We start from the raw sequence: 22,616 nt of genomic DNA, 5'->3' as shown, positions 1-22,616 counted from the left end.
AGAGGGATCAAGTGACATGGTTGTCCATGGCTTCATGGTCAAATGGAAGGAAAACATAAGTAACTTTGAATTTTAGAATAGCCACAAGATAACATAACTGACACATGTTCGCTCTGTTTCCCCCTCCACATTATTTGCTGGGTATCACCAGCATTTTCTGTCTTTAGAGCAGTGGCACCTTGGGTTTTATAACAAATTTATGTTTTTGATTTGGCTGTGACTATATCCAGTTAAGATTAACATTAGTTATTATGAGATTTATTCCTTATGCTAACTGTTATTTTGGCACTTTTCTGATGCTATCTTTGTACTTGCATCTTATTAGCTCCTCTCATCGCACTAACATGGTACTGACAGAGCATGATATATTAAATGTGAAAGTGCTATGATCTGGTTAGGGATCAAGAATTTTTGTATCAAGTGGACAAAATTTGAAATTCCAGTTACTTAAAGAATAAAGCCACAAGATTCCTTAATTTCAAACAAACAGAATAAACTTGACCACACAGGAGCCAGCTAAACAGTCAATATGAGTTTTTTTTTTATACACTAAACATCCAAAATTAACATGAGGTAAACATGAGTTAACAGGTATTCCTTGGTCGAACACAAACTGTACAGCAAATGGCAGAAACAATCGCAACAGATTCCACCAATATCTCAGCAACCTACCCAGCTGTCAGTGATCCCTCTCACTTACAAAGTCCTTCCTACTCTATTTTCCTTTTGAGAGATTTCAGCTCTTCTCTTTCAATAATGTAGTCTCTGATTTTCCTCAACAGTAGCTTGGAAGCCCTCTTTCCTCTTCTGCCGGCAATGAGTTGTCAGGCAACCAGACTCCAACTCAAATTGCCCCAGACCTCAGCTGAAAGTGCCCCAGTGGCTGCTCACCTCCCAGCCACTCGATCACCTCAGTGTCCCACGGTATTTGCTGAGCTTGGGTGTAGTTTCGAAATCCCCATCTACACTGCTGCCAACCGTCTTCTCTGAGCCCCAGCTCCTCAGCAGCTTGTAGCTGTCAATTGTCCCTGGGCTTTTCCTGTGTCCCAGCTGCATGGAGCTAATGACAGCACTTCAGTAACCTAGGGCTAACATTCCTCTTCTAACTAACTGTCATATGGACTCTCCCTTCACATTGACACACACACTTCCGTGATCGGGTTTTTACGCTTCATGCTAGGTCACGCGATCATATTTTCAAACCATCCTTGTGCATGTGCGGCCTGCCCCCTTGCCACACAGTATGCTTGTGCCAGAACTCCAGCCATGCTGGGAGTTGTAGTCCCGAGCCTCTGCCCTGAAAACACACACAAACCCAATTTAAAAATACAGATTCCCTCACAAAAGCAATATTGAAATTGGCAAACTACTTGTGCTCCTTAGTGACCATTGTTGCTAAGGTAACATGTTTCACTTTATTACTCTGTTTTCCGATCAACCATTTCCATTATCATATCTCTCAATGGTGACTCTATAGAAAATAAATCATCCCTGTAACAATGTTATTTGGAAGTAGAGGGAGTGAAGCTCATGATGATGAACATGTTTTAAAAAATGAAACATGGAAATATCTGAGAGAATTGGATTATGCTTGCTGAAAAGTTTTGAAGTTTTAAACAAAAAAGGTAGTTTTAAGAACTAATATATTGTGGTAATCGGTTTGGAAATGGCTCTTTGAAGAATGAGGAATACATTTCTCAGTAACTAATTTCCTTTCCAACCCCTTTTACTTCCCAAAAATTAATGCTAATTATTCATAAACACAAGTAATTGCATGACTCTGGGGAAATATTTCTATTTAGGATACAAGCAAACGGAAATGGAAACTTCTTATCGTGTACTTTTGCATCCAGAGTTCAAATGTTACCTCATTAATCATAAATTTTGTTAAAAATGCAGGATAAAAAGTTTAGGATTTGTTTCCGAAGGAAAATTATATCAATTTTGTATTTAATTTTTAACTCCCTTCCCTCTCTCACTCTCACAATTTTGAGAATGGGGAAAAGTTTAAATCTATTCTGATTTTTGCTGATGGTTAGCTTCTGAAATCAAATTCTGTAAAACGTAAATGAAACGTTTTTGACTATTGGTTTCCTAATTGTTTGCCTTCTTAATTCTTCAATGGACGGAGGCTGGGATATTGGAAAATAACATTGTTGGAACGTTGTTAGAACTTATTTATGTAGCTGCAAATGTGTTAGCCACACTAGCTTACATTTTTGAAACTAAATATCCAATGCTAACTGCAGATGTCTGAGGTTCTTTGGTGACTTTTCCGTGTAAGTTAATATTTTGAAAAGCGTACAATGCTGTAAATGTGATAACTTATTAAAAGCAGCAGCATTCGGGGAATCGCTAAGCTTTCAATGTTTCAGCTCCAAATTTCGCTCCATTTTTAACTGAGGTTAAATGGGGGGGGGGGGTGTAGGGTGTGTAGGGTGTGTATGGGTGGCAGGAACCAATGATACTCTTGGCATATAACCAATTCCATTCAACTGACTGGCTGCCTGTCCACATGATGTGTGGAGCTTCTGGCACAACTCCCAAGGCCTAATGAAAGTGGGGACCCTAAAAGAGTTTGCACTCGGGGCATCACGGTGGCACAGTGGTTAGCATTGCTGCCTACGGCGCTGAGGACCCGGGTTCGAATCCTGGCCCTGGGTCACTGTCCGTGTGGAGTTTGCACATTCTCCCCGTGTATGCGTGGGTTTCACCCCCACAACCCAAAGATGTGCAAGATAGGTAGATTGGCCACTCTAAATTGCCCCTTAATTGGAAAAAATAATTGGGTACTCTAAATTTAAAAAAAAAAAGAGTTTGCACTCCCCGCTATGATTTTTGCTTGCAGAAGGCTGGTATAGATTGTGACAGCACCGGTAAGTCGACTGGCTGATCCCTGATTTTCTGATGTTCACCTGAAGTTCCTGTTGGAGGAAATGAGGGCAAGAGCAGATCCAAGTCCACGATGAAGTAGGCCAGGACAGAGATGGTCGAATACATCACATTTCTCCACATTTCTCAACAGCACCCATTGCTTACATCATTGGGGAAGGCCAGGCTGGCAGCTCACCTGAGCAGGTTGTCTGCATATTATTTGTAACCCTTCATTTACCTCAGCAAACTTCACTACTTCTGAACTGTATTTTTAGGACTGTTGCCTGTAAATGTCAATCTTCTATTTCTGCTCTTGTGCTTAACCTCTTTCTGTTCTGTTCTATGTTCTGCTTGGTAAAAGGAGGCTCCTGCAGAACCAAACACCTTGGGGAGGACAGTCCTGTGCATAGATTGTCCCACGCACCATTGCTTCCAGGCACAAGCTTAGTCATTGTCACTTATAATACAGGGATCTGTATTTGTCGAAACACCTAGCATGAGTGAGCAACACCAGGTACTGGTGACAAGGCCAGCACAGGAGACTGTTTGCCAATGGGTGAGGTTCTCTATTAACATTACTACTGGGAGCAGAGATAACATAAACAGCTGTAAGTGATATTAGAAGAGTTTCAGCTCTATGACTGAAGGTGTTCAGGTGTCTGCTTCCAGCCTGTGCTGTATGACATCAGCACCCCCCATTTTACCCTGGAGATTGGGGTCACTTGCACAAATGCTGCAGTTGGACCCTCACAGTGAGTAAGAGTCACAGGCCTTTGCAGCTTTGATGGAAGATCATGCAGGTTCTGCGCTCCACATTGGAGAGACAGATGTGTTCACCTTAGACAGAGTAGTAGACTAAGGAGATTTTAAGAGGTCATGTATCTTCTGCAGTCCGCTTTCTCACAGATTAATGGAAGTTATAGTCCTATATACATGGGAATGACTATGGTGTGATGAGTAGAATGTGTTTGTCTTGATCAGGATACAAGCTATTGCTTTGCCGCCCCCTGAACTAATAACCACCTTAGTCCCAGAAAGTAAACAAGGACAAAGAACAATACAGCACAGGAACTGGCATGTGGCCCTCCAAGCCTGTGCCAATCACATGTCCTATCTAACCGCCTGTATCCTTCTATACCCTGTCTGCTCTTGTGCCTATCCAGATAAGTCTTCAAGGTCACTAACGTATCTACTCAACAACCTTACTTGGCAGTGCATTCCAGGCCACCACCACCCTCTGTGTAAAAAAACGTCCCCCGCACATCTCCACTGAACCTTTCCCCTCCTCACCTTGAACTTGTGCCCCTTTGTAATTGTCATTTCCATCCTGGTAAAAAGCCTCCAACTGTTCACCCTATCTATACTCCTAATAATTTTATAAACTTCTATCAGGTCGTCCCTGAGCCTCCGTCTCTCTAGGGAGAACAATCCCAGTTTATTCAGTCTCTCCTCATAGCTAATATCCTCCATACCACGAAACACCCTGGTAAATATTTTCTGTACTCCAAAGCCTCCACGTCCTTCTGATAGTGTGGTGACCAGAATTGGACACAGTATTCCAAATGTGGCCTAACCAAGGTTCTATATAATTGTAACATAATTTTCGAGCTTTTATACTCGATACCCCGTCCTATGAAGGCAAGCATGCCATATGCTTCTTTACCACCATTTCTACCTGTACTGCCACTTTTAAGGATCTGTGGACCTGCACACCCAGATCTCTGTGTCTGTATGCTCCTGATGGTTCTGCCATTTATTTTATAGATCCCAGCTGAATTTGATCTACCAAAATGCATCACCTCGCATTTGTCCGGGTTAAATTCCATCTGCCATTTCTCTGCCCAATTTTGCAGCCTATCTCTATCCTGTTGTATTCTCTGACTATCTTCATCACTATCCGCAACTCCTGCAATCTTAGTATCGTCCGCAAACTGGCTATTCAGACCCGCTATGTTTTCTTCCAAGTCATTTATATATATTACAAAGAGCAGAGGTCCCAGAACTGATCCCTGTGGAACACCACTAGTTACAGACCTCCATTCGGAAAAACACCCTTCCACTGCTCTTCTATGGCCAAGTCAGTTATGGATCCATCCAGCTAGTTCACCCTTGACCCCATGTGATCTAATCCTTTGCACCAGCCTGCCATGAGGGACCTTATCAAATGCTTTACTAAAGTCCATGTAGACAACATTCAGCCCTTCCCTCGTCAATCATTTTTGTCACCTCCTCAAAAAATTCAGTCAAATTAGTGAGACATGATCTCCCTCGTGCAAAACCATGCTGCATGTCGCTAATAAGACCATTCACTTCCAAATGTGCATAGATCATATCTCTGAGAATCTTTTCCAACAATTTCACTTTCACTGACTTGAAGCTCACTGGCCTATAATTACCCGGATTATCCTTGAAACCATTCTTAAATAATGGCACAACATTGGACATCCTCCAGTCCTCTGGGATCTCACCTGTGGCCATTGAAGACACAAAGATTTCTGTCAGAGGCCCAGCGATTTCATCTCTTGTCTCCCTCAGTAATCTGGGATAGATGTCACCTGGCCCTGGGGATTTGTCTACCTTAATGTTTTTTAGCACACCGAACACTTTCTCCCTCGTAATAACGACCTGTTCTAAAGTGTTTACACATCCCTCTGAGACACCACCGATCAACGTGTCCCTCTCCTTTGTGAATACCGATGCAAAATTCTCATTGTGGACCTCACCTACTTCATCTGGTTCTGCACATAATTTCCCTCCTTTGTCGTTGAGTGGACCAACACTTTCTCTCGCTACCCTCTTCCTAATATACGTATAAAATACCTTGGGATTCTGCTTAATCCTGTCTGCCAAGGACATTTCGTGACCCCTTTTTGCCCTCCTCCCTGCTTGAGGTCTTTTCTACTTTCCTTGTATTCCTCAAGTGCTTTATCTGTTTTTTGTTGCCTGTACCTCACATATGCATCTTTTTTCTTTTTGACAAATTCTCAATTTCACTGGTCATCCATGGTTCCCGAATCCTGCCTTTTCTGTCCTTCCTTTTTACCGGCACATGCGGTGTGTGCGTGGGTTTCCTCCGGGTGCTCCGGTTTCCTCCCACAGTCCAAAGATGTGCGGGTTAGGTGGATTGGCCATGCTAAATTGCCCGTAGTGTCCTAAAAAGTAAGGTTGGGGGGGGGTTGTTGGGTTACGGGTATAGGGTGGATACGTGGGTTTAAGTAGGGTGATCATTTGCTCGGCACATCGAGGGCCGAAGGGCCTGTTCTGTGTTGTACTGTTCTATGTTCTATGTTCTATGCCTGTCCTGCACTCCCATCAACTGCTCCTTAAAAGACTCCCAGATGCCAAATGTGGATTTACTCTCAAACAACTTCTCCCAAACAACGGCCTCCAAATCCTGCTTAATCTGGTTGTAGTTAGCCTTCCCCCAATTTAGCACCTTAACCCTCGGACAACACACGTCCTTTTCCATGAGTAACCAAAGCTTACGGAATTGTGGTCACTGTTCGCCACCTGCTCTCCCACTGCAACTTTGATAACCTGGCTGTACTCATTCCCTAGTATAAGTTGTGTGATAGCAGTCAAGATCTTGCAGCCTGTACTGTCCCTCAGTCACAAGCATCTAGAAGTCAGGGGCATCTCAAGGGCCCAAGTATAATGAACAGTAGCCTCTACCAGCTTTACTGAGGCTACCAGGGGGAAGAGCAATACTGAGTTGACCATTTGGGTGAGAAATGAATGGAAGACTTGTGACCTTTGCAAGTAAATTAATCACACTTGTAACATTTTGTACTTTGGCCTGCATTGTGTTTTAGTAGCAGCATTATTAGTATGTCATTGATGTAGAAGTTTTCTTTATTTTCAATATTTTTATTTTAAAATTTTCATTGATAACAAACGCAGCATCTACATCAATCAGCCCAGAAAGTGGCTCCGACATAGTGCAGTGTCATAATAACAATATATATTTAAAAACTAACAAAATAAACCCCAAGTGATCTTATAATTCCCACCAGCCCAACAGAAATTACCTACCCCCAACAATAATAATAAACATCCCCCTCCCCTCCCACTTATAACAGCTGAAGGTGACTAATTCTTTAAAGTATGAGATGAATGGCTGCTCCTCAGGTAGAACCCCTCAACCGATCCCCTAACGGAGGACTTGACCTTTTCCAAATGTAGAAAATCCAGGAGGTCACCCAACCAGGCCAATGCTCTAGTTGAAACGGGAGATCTCCATCCCAGCAGAACTTGCCTCCGGGCTATAAACAAGGCAAAGGCATCCACCTCCATCTTGGCATCCACCAAAGAACATCCACCTTCATCCCCGTCTGCAGCCCCGGCAAGTCCGACACCCCGAAAACGGCCACCAATGGATATGGCTCCAGATCAACATTAAAAATTGCTGACATGGTGCTAAGAACGACATGATCAGAACAGGTGGGTGTGATTAGCAGGCTCACAAGAGCACCACTCACACCTGTCCTCCACTTCATCAAAGAACTCATCCCAGCCTTAGTTAGGTGATCCCTATACACCACCTTGAGCTGAATAGGGCTGAGCCATGCCCATGAGGAGGTGGAATTCACCCGACATAGGCCCTCATTCCATACATCTTCATCCAGAATGGGTCCCAGCTCCTCCTCCCACTTCACCACTACCTGCTCCAGCGGAGCAGCTTCCATTGACATGATCTGTCCATAAATATCTGAAATGCTCCACCCCACCCAGACCATGCCAACAATAGGATTGTGGCATTATGGGAAATGTAGGACAAGCCTTACGGATAAAATCACGTAACTAATAATATCAGAACAAGTGTGTCAGTGACAGTTGGAATTTCGCCAAGAACTCCTCCCAACTGGCAAGCCGTCCCTCCATGATCAGATCCCTAATGCGCTCCAGGTCCTTTCCTTCCCACGACTTTAGGGCAGCACGGTAGCATGGTGGTTAGCATAAATGCTTCACAGCTCCAGGGTCCCAGGTTCGGTTCCCGGCTGGGTCACTGTCTGTGCGGAGTCTGCACGTCCTCCCCGTGTGTGCGTGGGCTTCCTCCGGGTGCTCCGGTTTCCTCCCACAGTCCAAAGATGTGCGGGTTAGGTGGATTGGCCATGATAAATTGCCCGTAGTGTCCTAGGAAGTAAGGTTAAGGGGGGGGTTGTTGGGTTACGGGTATAGGGTGGCTACATGGGTTTGAGTAGGGTGATCATTGCTCGGCGCAACATCGAGGGCCGAAGGGCCTGTTCTGTGCTGTACTGTTCTATAGACTTAAACATTGCATCCAACCCCACTTATTTTCACAAGTTTGCTTCAATGAAGCTACTGTGAAAAGCCCCCAGTCGCCACATTCCGGCGCCTGTTCGGGGAGGCTGGTACGGGAATTGAACCCACGCTGCTGGCTGTGTTCTGCATTACAAGCCAGCGATTTAGCCCACTGTGCTAAAGCAGCCCCTGTAGTACCAATCCAAAGTGCTTTCCTGCAAAAATCTCCTGAAAAATGGGGCATAAAGGCCTAGAAATCGTGGATCTTGGTCAGAGCTACCTAATGAGTGACCTCTCCCTCACATATCGCGAGAAAGTTGTAGCAACAAATGTTAATGCATAGGGGTTCTGTGAGAACAGGGAATGAACAGGTGCCTGGAATTATTGTGTCCTCTGATCTCTTACTGCAAGGTTTAAGGTGGCCTTCCTTTCCCTGCTTCTCCTTCACCCTTGGCTTACTTGTTTGATGAGGACTGCTGTTGCTGATCTGCATCCTCCAAATGCATGTCTCTTCAATACGAGGGGTATCAGAGATATGTTGCAGACAGCCCACTGATACTGATTAAAAAGCCTGAAGATCTGCCTCAACATTTCTATGTTGTGTTCAGTGATTATCCTGGTGGCCCCCTGGCATTGACTGTATAGTATAACTCTGTTGCTATAACATTATAGGGTTGTTGAAGATGTAGGGATATCCCTCAACCCCGTGTAGTCAGCGTGATACAGTCTGAAAGGTTTGAATACTGGGCATGGTTGAAGGTCGCCGAACAGATGAATCATGTCATGTCCCTGGTTAGCTTGCTTAAACTTGCATTATGGTGTTCCTGTGATTGTTTACTGATTGGATATGGCAGTTTTTTAAATTAGCAAGTGCTACTGGCCGGAATTCCGCTTCTTGATCCCGCCTGTGTGCTGGAATTGAGGGAAACTAGCCACGTGTGGAAATCTGAGGTTCTTCCTGTTGGCTGTTGAGGTTAATGGGGAAAGTGGTGTACTGATGACCCTTGGCAGACAGTGACTCAGCAATCTGCTCAATGCAGATGTGTATTGTAGACTCAGGTTATGTGGTTAATGTCTCCTGTAGTAGACTGGGAGGAACCAGCAACAGCAAATTACTGTGCATACTGGAATCTGAATCAAAAATAAAAAATGCCAGAAAATCTCAGAGGGTCTAATAGCATCTGTGGAGAGAAAACAGAGCTAACATTTTGAGCCTGGATCACTTTTCATCAGAGTTAGTCAGACTCTTCAACAAAGTTAAGGCTAGTAGAAAATTTGAGAGCCACAGGCAAAGCTTAGCCCGTCCTCAGCAGGCTGCAAAGGTCTGTGATGACCTGACTGGAGAAACACAGCCCCTAAACCACACTGCTCCTCTGCTAGATTCAAGAAGGTAATCTTGACCTGGACACCCTATGAGGGTTGGTATAGCCTCTCAGGAGTGGTACCTTAGACCCACTGTCTTCTAAGATGCCTCGCTGATGCTTCTGTTGTATCTCTGGTTCTAATTATTCTTTCATACAAATGAATGTAAGAATAATAACCCCATCAAAAGGATGACGATGGGGTTGCACGATGGCGCCATGGTTAGCACTGCTGCCGTACAATGCTGAGGACCCAGGTTTGATCCCAATCCTGGGTCACTGTCCATGTGGCGTTTGCACATTCTCCCAGTGTCTGCCTCCACAACCCAAAGATGTGCAGGGTAGGTAGATTGGCCATGCCGAATTTACCTTAATTTGAAAAACGTTAAAAAAAGGATGATGATGCAGAATAAGTGGGAAAGATGCAATCTTGAAGCTTGGAAACTCTCCGAGAAAACCAGACAAGTGCTACACAAGTCACATGTAATGACCAGCTCCAACAAGAAATAATCTAATGATCTCTCCTTGCCATTCAATGACATTAGCATCACTGAATCCTCCAACTTTCTGGGAATCACTGTTGACCAGAATTCAACTAGACCAGTCATATAAATACTATGTCTACAAGTCCAGATTAGAGACTGTGAATTCTGTGGCAAGTAACTCACCTCCTGACTCCCCAAAACCTCCCCAAAATCTGCAAGACACAAATCAGGAGTGTGATGGCATATTTTCCACTTGCCTGATTCAAGAATACTCAAGAAGCTCGATACCATCCAGCACAAAGTAGCCTACCTGATCGGGACCCCATCCACCACCATCATCATTCGCTCCCTCCACCATTGGTGCATAGCAGCAGCAGCAGTGTGCACCATCTACAAGATGCATTGCAGCAACTCACCAAAGCTCCTTGGACAGCACCTTACAAACCCCCAATATCAACCACCGAGAAGGATAACGGCAGCAGACACATGGGAACACCATCAACTGCAAGTTCCCCTCCAAGCCACACATCATTCTGATTTGCATGTCGCCGTTCTTTCACTGTCGCTGGGTAAAAATCTTGGAACTTCCTTCCGCACAACAACTTTGGGTGTTTAAGAAGACAGTTACCACCATATTCTTGAGGACAGTTGGGGGTGAGCAACAAATTCTGACCTTTCCAGTGATGTTCAGATTCCTGGAATGGAAAAAAACCAGTAAATACATCCATTCATGGAATGAGCCACAGCTCATTGTCCCCTTAAGATTAACTTCAGTGGATCGGAGAGAATAGTCCCACCATGATTCACTGGTAGGTCAGAAACTGCCCAGAATTCTGTCATTTTGAGTTCAAATTGTATCTGGGTCCAGAGTGCATAATTGATTTAAATATATTTATGAAGTTCCTGACTGCCTGTGTGGAAGCGCCATTCCTAAATCAAAAAACTGAGGTTAAAATTAAGACGGGAAAGAAGATCTTCTAATTGAGCAGTGTATGATTTTCAAATCTCTGCTTGCTTTGATCTCTTTGGAAAAAGGAGAGTTAAAATTGGCACCCTTCTTTCTACATCATGTCATCAAAACAAGCTTTATACCAAAAATAAATAGTTTTTCAATCGATCAGCTGGAAATCCCAAATTGAATTATTTTTTTAAAAAACAGACTAAGGCTGCATTCCAGTGGCCAGAGCTTGCAGCCAAAGATGGCTGAATCATTTGCATCACTGTACCTTACAATTCACTACCTTTGAGATAGGCCCATCTGTCTCCAAAAACCCTCGAAGGACAGTAACTTATCGCCTTAACACAGCGTCCAGATACTCAAAGAGTCTTTGACAAAGAGTATTTGGACTCGAAACGTTCGCACTTTTCTCTCCCTACAGATGCTGCCAGACCTGCTGAGATTTTCCAGCATTTTCTTGTTCGGTCCAGATACTCATCTGGGTGGAGGCAAATGATTAAACATAACCACTTGGACAATGGAACCCTAGTTGAGAGAGGGATCCCCCGACATGATCCAGTCAGCTACAATCAGAATATTCTGGCCATGACCTTATTTGGATCCCTGGGAGTTGGAGTGGGAAGGTCATGTGACAGCCCAATGTCTTGAGTTTTAAGCACCTACTTTCTCTGCAGAAGTCAAGCAGCCAAGATGCTGAAGGAACAAGAATTATTTTTTTCATAGAATTTACAGTGCAGAAGGAGGCCATTTGCCCCATCGAGTCTGCACCGGCTCTTGGCAAGAGCACCCTTCTCAATTGCACATCTCCACCTTATCCCCATAACTCAGTAACCCCACCCAACACTAAGGGCAATTTGTGACACTAAGGGCAATTTAGCATGGCCACTCCAACTAACCTGCACATCTTTGGACTGTGGGAGGAAACCGGAGCACACGGAGGAAACCCACGCACACACTGGGAGAACATGGAGACTCTGCACAGACAGTGACCCAAGCCGGGAATCGAACCTGGGACCCTGGAGCTGTGAAGCAATTGTGCTAATCACTATGCTACCGTGCTGCCCCATCCCTTGTTGCTGTGGCTCTCGCTCTTTCTCTCATCCTCTCTGGCCACCCAACTTCTTTGTTTTTGAACCCTGTCTGCTGATTGTAAATAATCCAGATGTTGCAGTCAGTGCTTTTTGAAGGAAGACAACCCAGCATTGGTCTCTCCAGATAACCATCCGTCTGCACCTTTAAATGTTAGCGACACAGGTAGCATCAGGACCATCGAGTCAAAGCACCAGGGCTACGGATTACATCCTGAAGCCAGCCAAGTCACCCACCTCGATGAATTGCATACTCTTTTAATTTTACTGGATCCCAACTGACTCTACCCTTCCCTATTCTGTAATCTAGTTGTGTGTGCGCGGACTTTGAGTGTGCACGTGTGTAATGTTACAGACTAGCTAAGATACTGATCCCGGCGTGTAACATTTTAATCTTCTAAGACAGTGGAGAAAGATCGATTTGTTCCTGGAGTGATAATATAAGAAATAGGGCTTGGTCATTTTATATAAACTTTATTAAAACAAAAGAGAAAACAATATTTAAATTTTACTTCAATTCTAACACTAACAGATTACATGTAGTTTCTTAACTTTAACACCAGTTTCATTGGTGGCACGGTGACACAGTGGTTAGCATTGCTGCCTCCCGGTGCAGAGGACCTGGGTACAATCCTGGCTCCGGGTCACTGTCCGTGTGGAGTTTGCACATTCTCCCCATGTCTGTGTGGGTCTCACCCCAACAACCCAAAGATGTGCAGGGTAGATGGCCATGCTAAATTGCACCTTAATTGGAAAAAAGAATTGGGCACTTTAAATTTATATTTTTAAAAACCTGGTCCCATCAAACAACACTTTTCATTAAAATACAGCTCTTGTTCCACTTACTCATACAGCCCAAGGCAACACTTGCATTTAGGAAGCAATCTTTCATCTGTTCGGGACATTTGTTCAGAAATCTTTTTCTAAGCCTTCTCTCTGTGGCTTTTTTCATGACCTCTTCAATGGTTGCTTACACCCTTCTCTTTTTGCCTGTTCTAAATTGATTCCCTCTCTCTCTAAGCTCTGCCCAGCCCTGATGTCCAGACTGGAATTTATCAACTGTAATTGGACTGCTTGATTGCCCACTCCTGTTTGCACAAAAAACCAGAGCTATGCCATTCATATGCAACTACCTTCCATTAATGGATAAATGGGCCATCAGACTCTGTAATAGGATAATGGCTGATCATGCAGGAATGTCCCGAAAGACAATGAATCTCGGGTGAATCGCCTTCTACATTCCCTAACGAGTTTAAGTCTAAATGGGACCATGTGACTCAGCCAGGTGTGGCCGTATCCCTTTGATCTTGGGCTAACAGTATTTTCCTTCCGTCTGTTTAACCCCTAAATTACTTGCTACATTTTGGACCCCATTTCTGCAACCCAAATTCTTAATGTCCCCCTATCATGACGGTATATATATATGTGTGTGTGTGTGTGTGTGTAAGCAGAAGTCAGAGTTTATTATTTTATTTAAGTACAATAAAAGTTATCCCCTTTTCTTTGTTAAAACTCAAGAAAATCTGTTCAACTGATTATTTTATGACCACAGTGCGTAAACAGTTAACCTCTCTCTGAATTGGCAAGTGTCTCCTTTTCAAAATCCTTTTGCAATCAAATGAGAAGAAGGGACCCAATTAATTCCCCCCTCATCTGATCATAGCAATCAACTTAGCCTCTGCCTGATGGTTTTTCCTTAGAAGCTCTTAGTTTGGTAAACAATGCCACCTTATTTTAATTCTCAAGATTGGTCTTATTGTACTTAATTTTTGTGGCAAACATTAGTTATTTGCGGATACTCAACATTATAAAAATAAAATACTACATAAGCAGGAGAAACTCAGGCACCATTTTCTTTTTGGAGAAGGACCAAGTCCACTGAATAATCTTTCCAAATCCTGTGCTGTAATAAATTCAGTGAGGTTCTCAATGGATACTTAATATCATCTGCACTTTGATGTACGGTGGCAGTATATTTAGAATGTGAAGTAGTTCAGAAATCTTATTGAGAAATGTGACGAACACTAATTTTTCAGTGTGAAATAACAGTTTTTTTCAATTACATGGTCTGTATTTAATGAGGTACAAATGTGGTGGTTTGTGCTTTTGATATGTCATTTTATTTGAACCATATTTCTGGGGTTTAGTCAGAGCTGTTGCTACAGTTTGTACAATTTATAAGAGGATCTACACAAGCTGAAGTTTCATGGATATTACAACTTACCCTTTCAATGATGGAATTGATTCGGCAGAATTCCTCCTGGAGAGATCAATCTTTAAAAAAATTTCTAACTGTCTAGCCATGAACATTTCTCCGACATTCTAGATGTAAGATGCAATTGAAAGAAATAAAATGCACTGAGGGATTTTTTTTTTTAAGTCTCATGAAACAATTTTGAAATGATGAAATTTAGATCTTTGGCTCCTGTTACTGGCGTAATCTTGCCCCAGTACTGGTGTCGCAGTCGGGTGCTCTTTCTGTGCCAAAGGACATTTAGATCTGTGAATTGTTCCTCCCCATACAAGAAGACTCACTGTGATTGTGTGATAAGACCACGTGATTCAGTTGGGCAAAGACGGATTTACCTATTTTCCCGACTGAGATGTAGCTGCTGAACAAGCACCCCCAGCAGAGGCTGGCAAATTTGAGTGATACTCAAGGCTGCCCTTGAAGTCCCAAATTAAAGACTTGGATGCGAGGCAAGCACTCAAATGGTGGAGTTACAAATCCAGGGCCACTGATTATTTTAAGCCATTAGGTAAATGCAGAGATGAAGTACATTTTTAAAATAAATTTAGAGTAGCCAATTATTTTTCTTTTCCAATTAAGGGTTAGGGGACGGTTAGGGGAGAGGGTTTAGATGTGGACCTTGGGTAGGGTGCTCTTTCCAAGAGCTGGTGAAGACTCGATGGGCTGAATGGCCTCCTTTTGCACTGTAAATTATATGATGGGGCAATTTAGCATGGCCAATTCACCTAACCAGCACATCTTTGGGTTGCGAGAGTGAAACCCACGCAGACACGGGGAAAATGTGCAAACTCCACACGGACAGTGACCCGGAGCCGGGATTCAAACCCGGGTCCTCAGCGCCGCAGTCCCAGTGCTAACCACTGTGTCACATGCCACCCTAGCGATGAAGCACATGGTCTAATTGTTATGGAAGCTCTTATCTAATACATTGGAATTAACTTGAGCAATTGAGGAGTATTCACAATTCCAATGATTTTGCTGTGGGACATTTGAAAAAGCAGAGCAAAATGGCTTGTCATCGACAATATGCCAAGTGGTTTTGGCACAACACTGGGCTAGTAATGTAAATACCAAAACATTAGTCATGATCAGTTTCCTTTACTCTGAGCTGCACAGCTTGGTTGGGGCAGAGCAGCCGCCTCATTGCCATTCATTTACTTTCAGAATAAAGGTGCTTTTGTGAGCATGAATAAAACATTCATAGTGGGGAAGGGCGTCTGTCTGGAAAGAACATGAATGTCCCCTCAGTTATAATTTACATAGCAGAGTACTGTTACATTAACAGCACATTGAGAAAGATTGAACACACACTGCAGGCAGGAAGCTTGGGCGTACACACCATGCAGTAATGATTTCATTAGTACAGCCTGTGATTTCTGCGTGTAGATCTTGGAGAGAGAGAGAGAGAGAGACGCTCAGCAGCACTGTGCAATTTCAACTGACTGAGCCAACAGTATCAGTCAAAGCATTGGGACAGTTGGTGTTTTATAATTGACCTGTGAAGAAGTTTTAAGCTGTCTAGCCAGAGCTTCTTATACTGTGTTTGTAGAGGTGTAATTGCTTTAGAAAACCTCAGCTTTCATTGCATACATTTGAAAGATGAAGATTTCTGCAGCTACTAAATTTGAAGAATTGGTTAAAAAGGAAGAGGCCATTTGGGAGATCTACAACAAATACAGTATGATGTGAAAACGCGATCTTAGTACCGTAATCATTCTGTCGAGTAACAATGTGCTGGATTTCTATCTTTTCTGTTTTAGTCATCTGGAATCTCTACTGACAATGATGGACTCGGTCCTTTGCTTGCTGGTTGGGGTAAGTAGCGTTAATTATAATTTCTTAGAGCTGAGCTTTTTGAATTCTATTTAGTGTTAAATTGAAGCAATTTGTTGCTGTCTCTGTCACTTATGCCATACAATTGTAAGCAAGAAGAATTTTGTATTGTTTAATAGTCACTTAACTGTTTCGAACTTCAGTGAAAGTAGTCTTCTGTTCCTTTCCAGGGTACTTGGTTTTCTGTGAAAAATACAACCTCCATCTTGCTTTTCATATATTTAGTAACTCTGTTGTGACAAACAAACCATGTGCTTCTTGGTCATGAATTATTTAGTGCAATTTACTACTCGGAGTCATACTCCGCTTTTTGCTCCAACATTTTCATCGTTATTCTACTTTGAGATGGTATCCTTGTATGTCGAGTATATCATGGTGCATTAATTATATATCCCACTCTTAAATTCGATCCAAAAGAATATTAAATTGGACTCAGCAAGGAAAATCCGAAGGTGTGACCTTTTTATGATTGGCACCGTTACTTTGGTATGCCATTAGGGAACGAACAGAAATATTGACAATAGACATACGCCTTGTGGCCTTATCTTTTGTTGAAATGTGTTGACAGTGTCCATAATGCTTCAATTTCCCAAAGAAATTTTAAAGCCCAAGCTGTTTTATTGCCCATCAACATTGTGCTGCTTGGTATGGTATTGAATATCAGGTGCACTTACTGATCCTGTGCATCGTCATTTGTCGCTGTTGCTAGAGAGTAATTGCACTGAAACAGAGCAGAAATGTATTTTTTAGAGCTTGCAACCTCAGCCCATGAAAGTTTCCATTAGTTTGAACATAGTTGTCACTTAGATATTCCCGGCCAGTGGGGAAGTACACGGAATTCACTTGGGAACTTCTCAACCCCTCGAGCAACGCAAATGAGATAGTGATCTTGACGACTGTTTATCATTGTGAGATAATGGTGTGATGAATCGCTTAAGGCTGTTCTTAAAGTGTATATTCCAGGAATATCAATTTCTTGACGCCTCCCCTTAATAAACTCGCTGCTTTTTAAATCCCTTGCAGAATAGGTGAACTTGGCCCTCCCACCTCGTTAGGCACCTTGCTTTGATTTTCTTTCTAGTTTTGGCTGAAACATTGCTGTCTTTTTCAAGATGAAAGAACAAAAGAGATGCATGAAGACATTCCAAATAGCATACAAACTGTCCCTAGTTGATAATGGACAAAAATGTTTTGCTTTGCGAAGCAAGTTAATTGCCTAATCTTCACTTGGATCTAAAGCATTGATTTATGTGGTGGGGAAAAGGGAATAGAGGAATGGTCTTAGTCAGTAACAGTGCTACTTTGTGATTTGGCGACAGGAGGTAGGATTTAATTGGAGCAGCTTGGCGTGTATCTGTCATATTCTTCCTTCAATTCTTCCATAATCTATGGAACTCCTTAGCTCCGATGCATCGAGCAATTCTGCTGAAATTGTACAGCAATGCAGCGACATGGTGACACAGTGGTTAACACTGCCGCCTCACAGCACTGAGGACCTGGGTTTGATCCCACTGTCTGTGTAGAGTTTGCACATTCTCCCCATATCGGCGTGGGTCTCACCTCCACAATTCAAAGATGTGCAGGCTTAGGTGGATTGGCTATGCTACATTGCCCCTTAATTGGAAAAGAAAAGAATTGGGTACTCTAAATTTTTTTAAATTAAAAGAAAGATATTGTACCGCAATTTGCCTAACCAAGCCCAAGCAATTTCAGAGGCTTTCATACCTTCTAGCTTTTTAGGTAAGTCCTTATGTTTAGTGCTTTTTTTAGAAAATGAATTATTACACCCACTTTCTGAGTGACCACGGTAGTTCAAAAACATTTGTCAATTGAAAGTGTTTCAGTAATTTTTCTGATTTACATCTGGAATTGATTTACTTTAATTAAAAGCATGAGGGTCAACATGGAATGATAAAATATTGAAATACAGAGTGGGCTGGACCGTTTATTAATTTAGTTCTGTCATTCCTCTCTATGCCAAATCATGTACGTGATCTACAAGGCTGGCAGACCACAAAGTGGGTGGTAGGAAGCCATTCTCATGGATGTAGTAACAGTAACACAATAATTCAGTCATTGGTTGGGCTTGGTAGGCAGTGTTGTTGAACTTCTTATGATATTTTCAGATAATTCTCAAAAAGAGAGATAGAACATAGAACAGTACAGCACAGAACAGGCCCTTCGGCCCTCGATGTTGTGCCGAGCAATGATCACCCTACTTAAACCCACGTAACCCGTATACCCGTAACCCAACAATCCGCCCATTAACCTTACACTACGGGCAATTTAGCATGGCCAATCCACCTAACCCGCACATCTTTGGACTGTGGGAGGAAACCGGAGCACCCGGAGGAAACCCACGCACACACGGGGAGGACGTGCAGACTCCACACAGACAGTGACCCAGCCGGGAATCGAACCTGGGACCCTGGAGCTGTGAAGCATTGATGCTAACCACCATGCTACCGTGAGGCCCCAAATCTGGCTTTTAACTTCATAATAAAGAAACTGGTGGATTATCAGAAAGGTAGACACAAAATAAATCATAACTGAGCTGAGAATAATCTATAATAGGAGAACAGATGCATTTTTGGGAATTTTTATAAAGGTTTGATTTTGCCTCGTACTTTTCTTCTTTCAAACCTTTTTACTTGTACCTATCCTCCAGAGGGTGAGGATTTCAGAAGTGGAGTCACAAATAGTTAAGCTGTAAACCTCACTCACTTTAAACACTTGTGGTGTTCAGTGACACAGCTGGCAAGAGGTTCACTTTTCACAGCACGTGGCAGACAGACACTTTTTATTTCTCCGACGTGGGACATACAAACTTGCAAGCCAACTGTGACACTGAAACTTCTGCACTAATGGACAGCTTTGACTGTCTGCCTGAATCGGGACCTCATTTAATGGCTCTAATAGTACTTATAGTATGCAGCTGTCTTGTCACTGCTGCTTAACTGTCCATTCACAGGTACGATAAAATATGTCCTTTCACTTGCCACTTGATTTGATTTTCTGTTGATTTACAGTATTCCCAGACCATTTTGAGTTTCTAAAACAAATCATCTTACCTAATTGCACAATTGGCAGTTATTAAGTTAGCGCAGAATTAAAAATTGACATTTTATATGTTTGCATTGTCAGGTTGATACAATGTCTTGATTTTTCTTTTTCCAGAGAAGCGGCAAGATAATGGACGCGTCTATTTTGTTAACCATAATACACGGACAACCCAATGGGAGGATCCAAGAACTCAAGGGTAAGAGCAGTTAACCTCTTCAAGTATTTAAATAAGCGTAGTTAGTATTTGGGGTGCTCACTTTTGAGAAAATTGGATTAAATGGCAACTTATCTTTAAGGGTTCTATTTACATTGCAGCAATTTTGACTACCTAGAATCCCCTGATTAAAATATATATGAAATGGGTACTGTTTGTTAAGGTTTGCAGCATATTAACTTACTGTATATACATGTGTAGATACACAAGTAGCACATAAGCAGTTTGATCTATAACATTTCGAACAATTATTTTTCCCATGGTATTTCTGGCATAATTAAATAACTCCTTGAATTTATTTTATCTTCTTTCACTTTTTTCAGCTTTTCATTTTCCTCCTTTTCTGGGACATTGCAATATTTTATTTAAATTTTCCTCTCATCTCCCTTTGTCATACTTAATTTTTCAGTTTGGCATTGGAGCAAATTACAGAAGACATCTAACAATTCATTTCATTAGAGTAGTTATGAATGCATTTTAATTCTTACTTTGTTCAGCTGATATTCATAACTATTCTTTAGCTTTACTGATTCTGTAGCTGTAATCAGTTTTTTCTAAGGGTCGTGCTGTGATGAAACTTAGGACTTTCTGGTACATTACGAGGGGAAGTCAAATGGGTAGTCTTCACCAGGTTGATCCTGAGCACCTCCTGGCACATGATTACAAGCAGCACTGGAGGTTGCTGAGAAATAGGTTACGTGTCCCATCCCTGACAGCCACAGGAAGGGCGTGCAATCAGAGAGACTAATGAACAAAAGAGTAACAGTTCTTCAAAAAATAAACATGCGAGTTCTGATCCTAAACTTACTCTGAGTATGCAAGGAAACTGGCTTGATTGGAACTGTTGCTAACTCAGTAATGTTCACATAGATTCTCATAAGAAACAGATATGTATCCATTTTTAAAAAAATTTAGAGTACCAAATTCAATTTTTCCAATTTAAAGGGCAATTTTAACGTGGCCAATCCGCTTATCATGCACATCTATTGGGTTGTGGGTCGAAACCCACCCAAACACGGGCAGAATGTGCAAACTCCACACGGACAGTGATCCAGAGCCGGGATCGAACCTGGGACCTCGGTGCCGTGAAGCAGCAATGCTAACCACTGCACCACTGTGTTGCCCTACATGCGCCCTTAAATAAAGTGCAATAAATTAAAGTTCCAGGTTTCATATCTAAACTTTTAAATCTCTTAACCGAGGACATTTACTTTTGAAAGGGATCGTGCAGAAACAAACATTCTTGCAGCTATAGGGGCGGCAGCATGGTGGCACAATGATTCGCACTGTTGCCTCACGGCACAGAGGACCTGGGTTCGATCCTGGTCCTGGGTCACTGTTTGTGTGGAGTTTGCATATTCTCCCTATTTCTGCTTGAGTTTCCTCCGGGCGCTCCTGTTTTCTTCCACAAGTCCTGAAAAACGTGCTGTTAGGTGAATTGGACATTCTGAATTCTCCCTCTGTGTAGCTGAATAGGCGTCTGAATGTGGTGACTAGGGTATTTTCACAGTAACTTCATTGCAGTGTTAATGTAAGCCTACTTGTGACACTAATAAAGATTATTATTATAAATTGCCCCTTAATTGGAAGAATAAAGAATACTCTAAATTTAAAAAAAATTCTTGCAGCTATAAATATTATTTATGGAAGTAACTCATGTCTCCTTACTAAGAAATGGAACTTGCATATACTTTGTAGTTTTTTGCATTTGATTGGATTGGATTTGATTTACTGTCACATGTACCGAGGTACAGTGAAAAGCATTTTAACTGTTAATCTAGTTTGCAGTCTTGTTCCAATATTTCCAGTGCTCATCTTCATAACAGCCAAAGACCATAATGCTATTGTTCAAAACATGTTCTTTATTTTCCCTTTTCATATCTACTAATTATTTGCACTAAACAAAACATAGTGGGCTTGATTCTCCGATTTTCAGGCTATATCCTGACGCCGGCGTAGGAACGGTGACATTTTACAATCGAACAATCGTTGCAAAAAGGCCACCAATACTACATTTTGTGGGGGGCGGGCAGACAGGCAGGTAGAGAATCCAGCTTTAGCTGTCAATATGGCCGGAGAATTGCCGGGTCCGTAGCCTCGCATGCGCATGGCAGCAGTCTGCAGCGGTCACACTTGCAACATGGCACCGGCCGCACGCGGACCCAGCCTGCCAAATAGTGCCTCCCCTTTGGCCAGGCTCGTGACCCCTGGAACCATCTCCCAGCAGTGCCCCCAGCCCCTGCCAAAGTCCCCCCTGCCCGTGGATCGGCTTTCCCCTGACTGAGTCCGTAGCCGCCAAGCTGAGTTCCCAACAAAAAATAGCACACATGGGTGACACCGTCAGGGATTCGGCCGGTTGGGGGCGGAGCATCGGTGGGTGGGCCTCCGATAACGTCCTGAGGCTGTCGATACGGTGTGCGGCGTACTCAAGTACACTGCTTTGGAGAGGGCGGCGCATCGCGAAAGCGCCGCCGCCCCCAATTTCGGCGTCATCGTTGATTCTCCGGCCGATCGCTGAGCGTGGTTTCGCCGTCGGCGACCGCAGAATCTCGCCCAGTGTGTTCTGCGCCTGAAATGCAGAATTTAGTTGGTGACTGTATATCTGAATCTTTCATCACTGCTACTGGGAATCTCAGAGTGCAGATCTGATAAAAACAGATGACCATGTTTTTCTGATTATAGAGGAAAAGTATGAATGCTATGCATAGATACATACATATATAAAATATATATATATATATATATATATATATATATATATATCAACGGCAAAAATATTATGAAATGTAACTAAGTCAGACCAAGAAAGAGGACAGAATATCCCAAAGTGCTTCAGAGGCAATGAACTAGTTTTGCAATGTAGTTATTATCTTACACAGTTTCTAAATTTGACTTCTTTCTGATGAAAGTTCCCTTAGGTTAGAATCTCAAAGCTTTAGAATTATTGCAAGTTCAAATTATTTCCAACTTAGTTGATGTGACCTATTTAACTGTAATATGGATTTAAGAACTTTATTTTGTTCTCAAGGCATCTTTTTTCCACCCCCAACATAAATAAATCCACCTTGCGGGTCAATTAGCCTATCCCCTACAAATGGAGAAGACGAGTATGATAGATTAGGGCTTCAGCGCACTTTACCATAGCATAGTGATATGCAGGTTTGCATCCACAAGCCTACCTTGTTGATTTGCCATTGTTAGCCATGCCATTAATGTTTGAAGACTGG

General features: G+C 42.6%; 1 protein-coding gene across 2 annotated transcripts in view; it reads left to right on the top strand.

The window, feature by feature from the left end:
• The window catches only part of wwp2 (WW domain containing E3 ubiquitin protein ligase 2), a 260,110-nt gene that overhangs the window by 187,859 nt on the left and 49,635 nt on the right, over positions 1-22,616 (top strand). For both annotated transcript variants that reach the window (XM_038806387.1, XM_038806386.1), the window contains exons 11-12: positions 16,040-16,094; positions 19,290-19,371. In XM_038806387.1, coding sequence (XP_038662315.1) covers positions 16,040-16,094; positions 19,290-19,371 — 137 coding nt within the window. The remainder of the gene's footprint in view (positions 1-16,039; positions 16,095-19,289; positions 19,372-22,616) is intronic.

This window comes from Scyliorhinus canicula, chromosome 9, assembly GCF_902713615.1.
Source record: "Scyliorhinus canicula chromosome 9, sScyCan1.1, whole genome shotgun sequence".
NCBI classification, from domain to species: Eukaryota; Metazoa; Chordata; class Chondrichthyes; order Carcharhiniformes; family Scyliorhinidae; genus Scyliorhinus; species Scyliorhinus canicula.
This window is presented reverse-complemented; position numbering and strand designations above follow the sequence as displayed.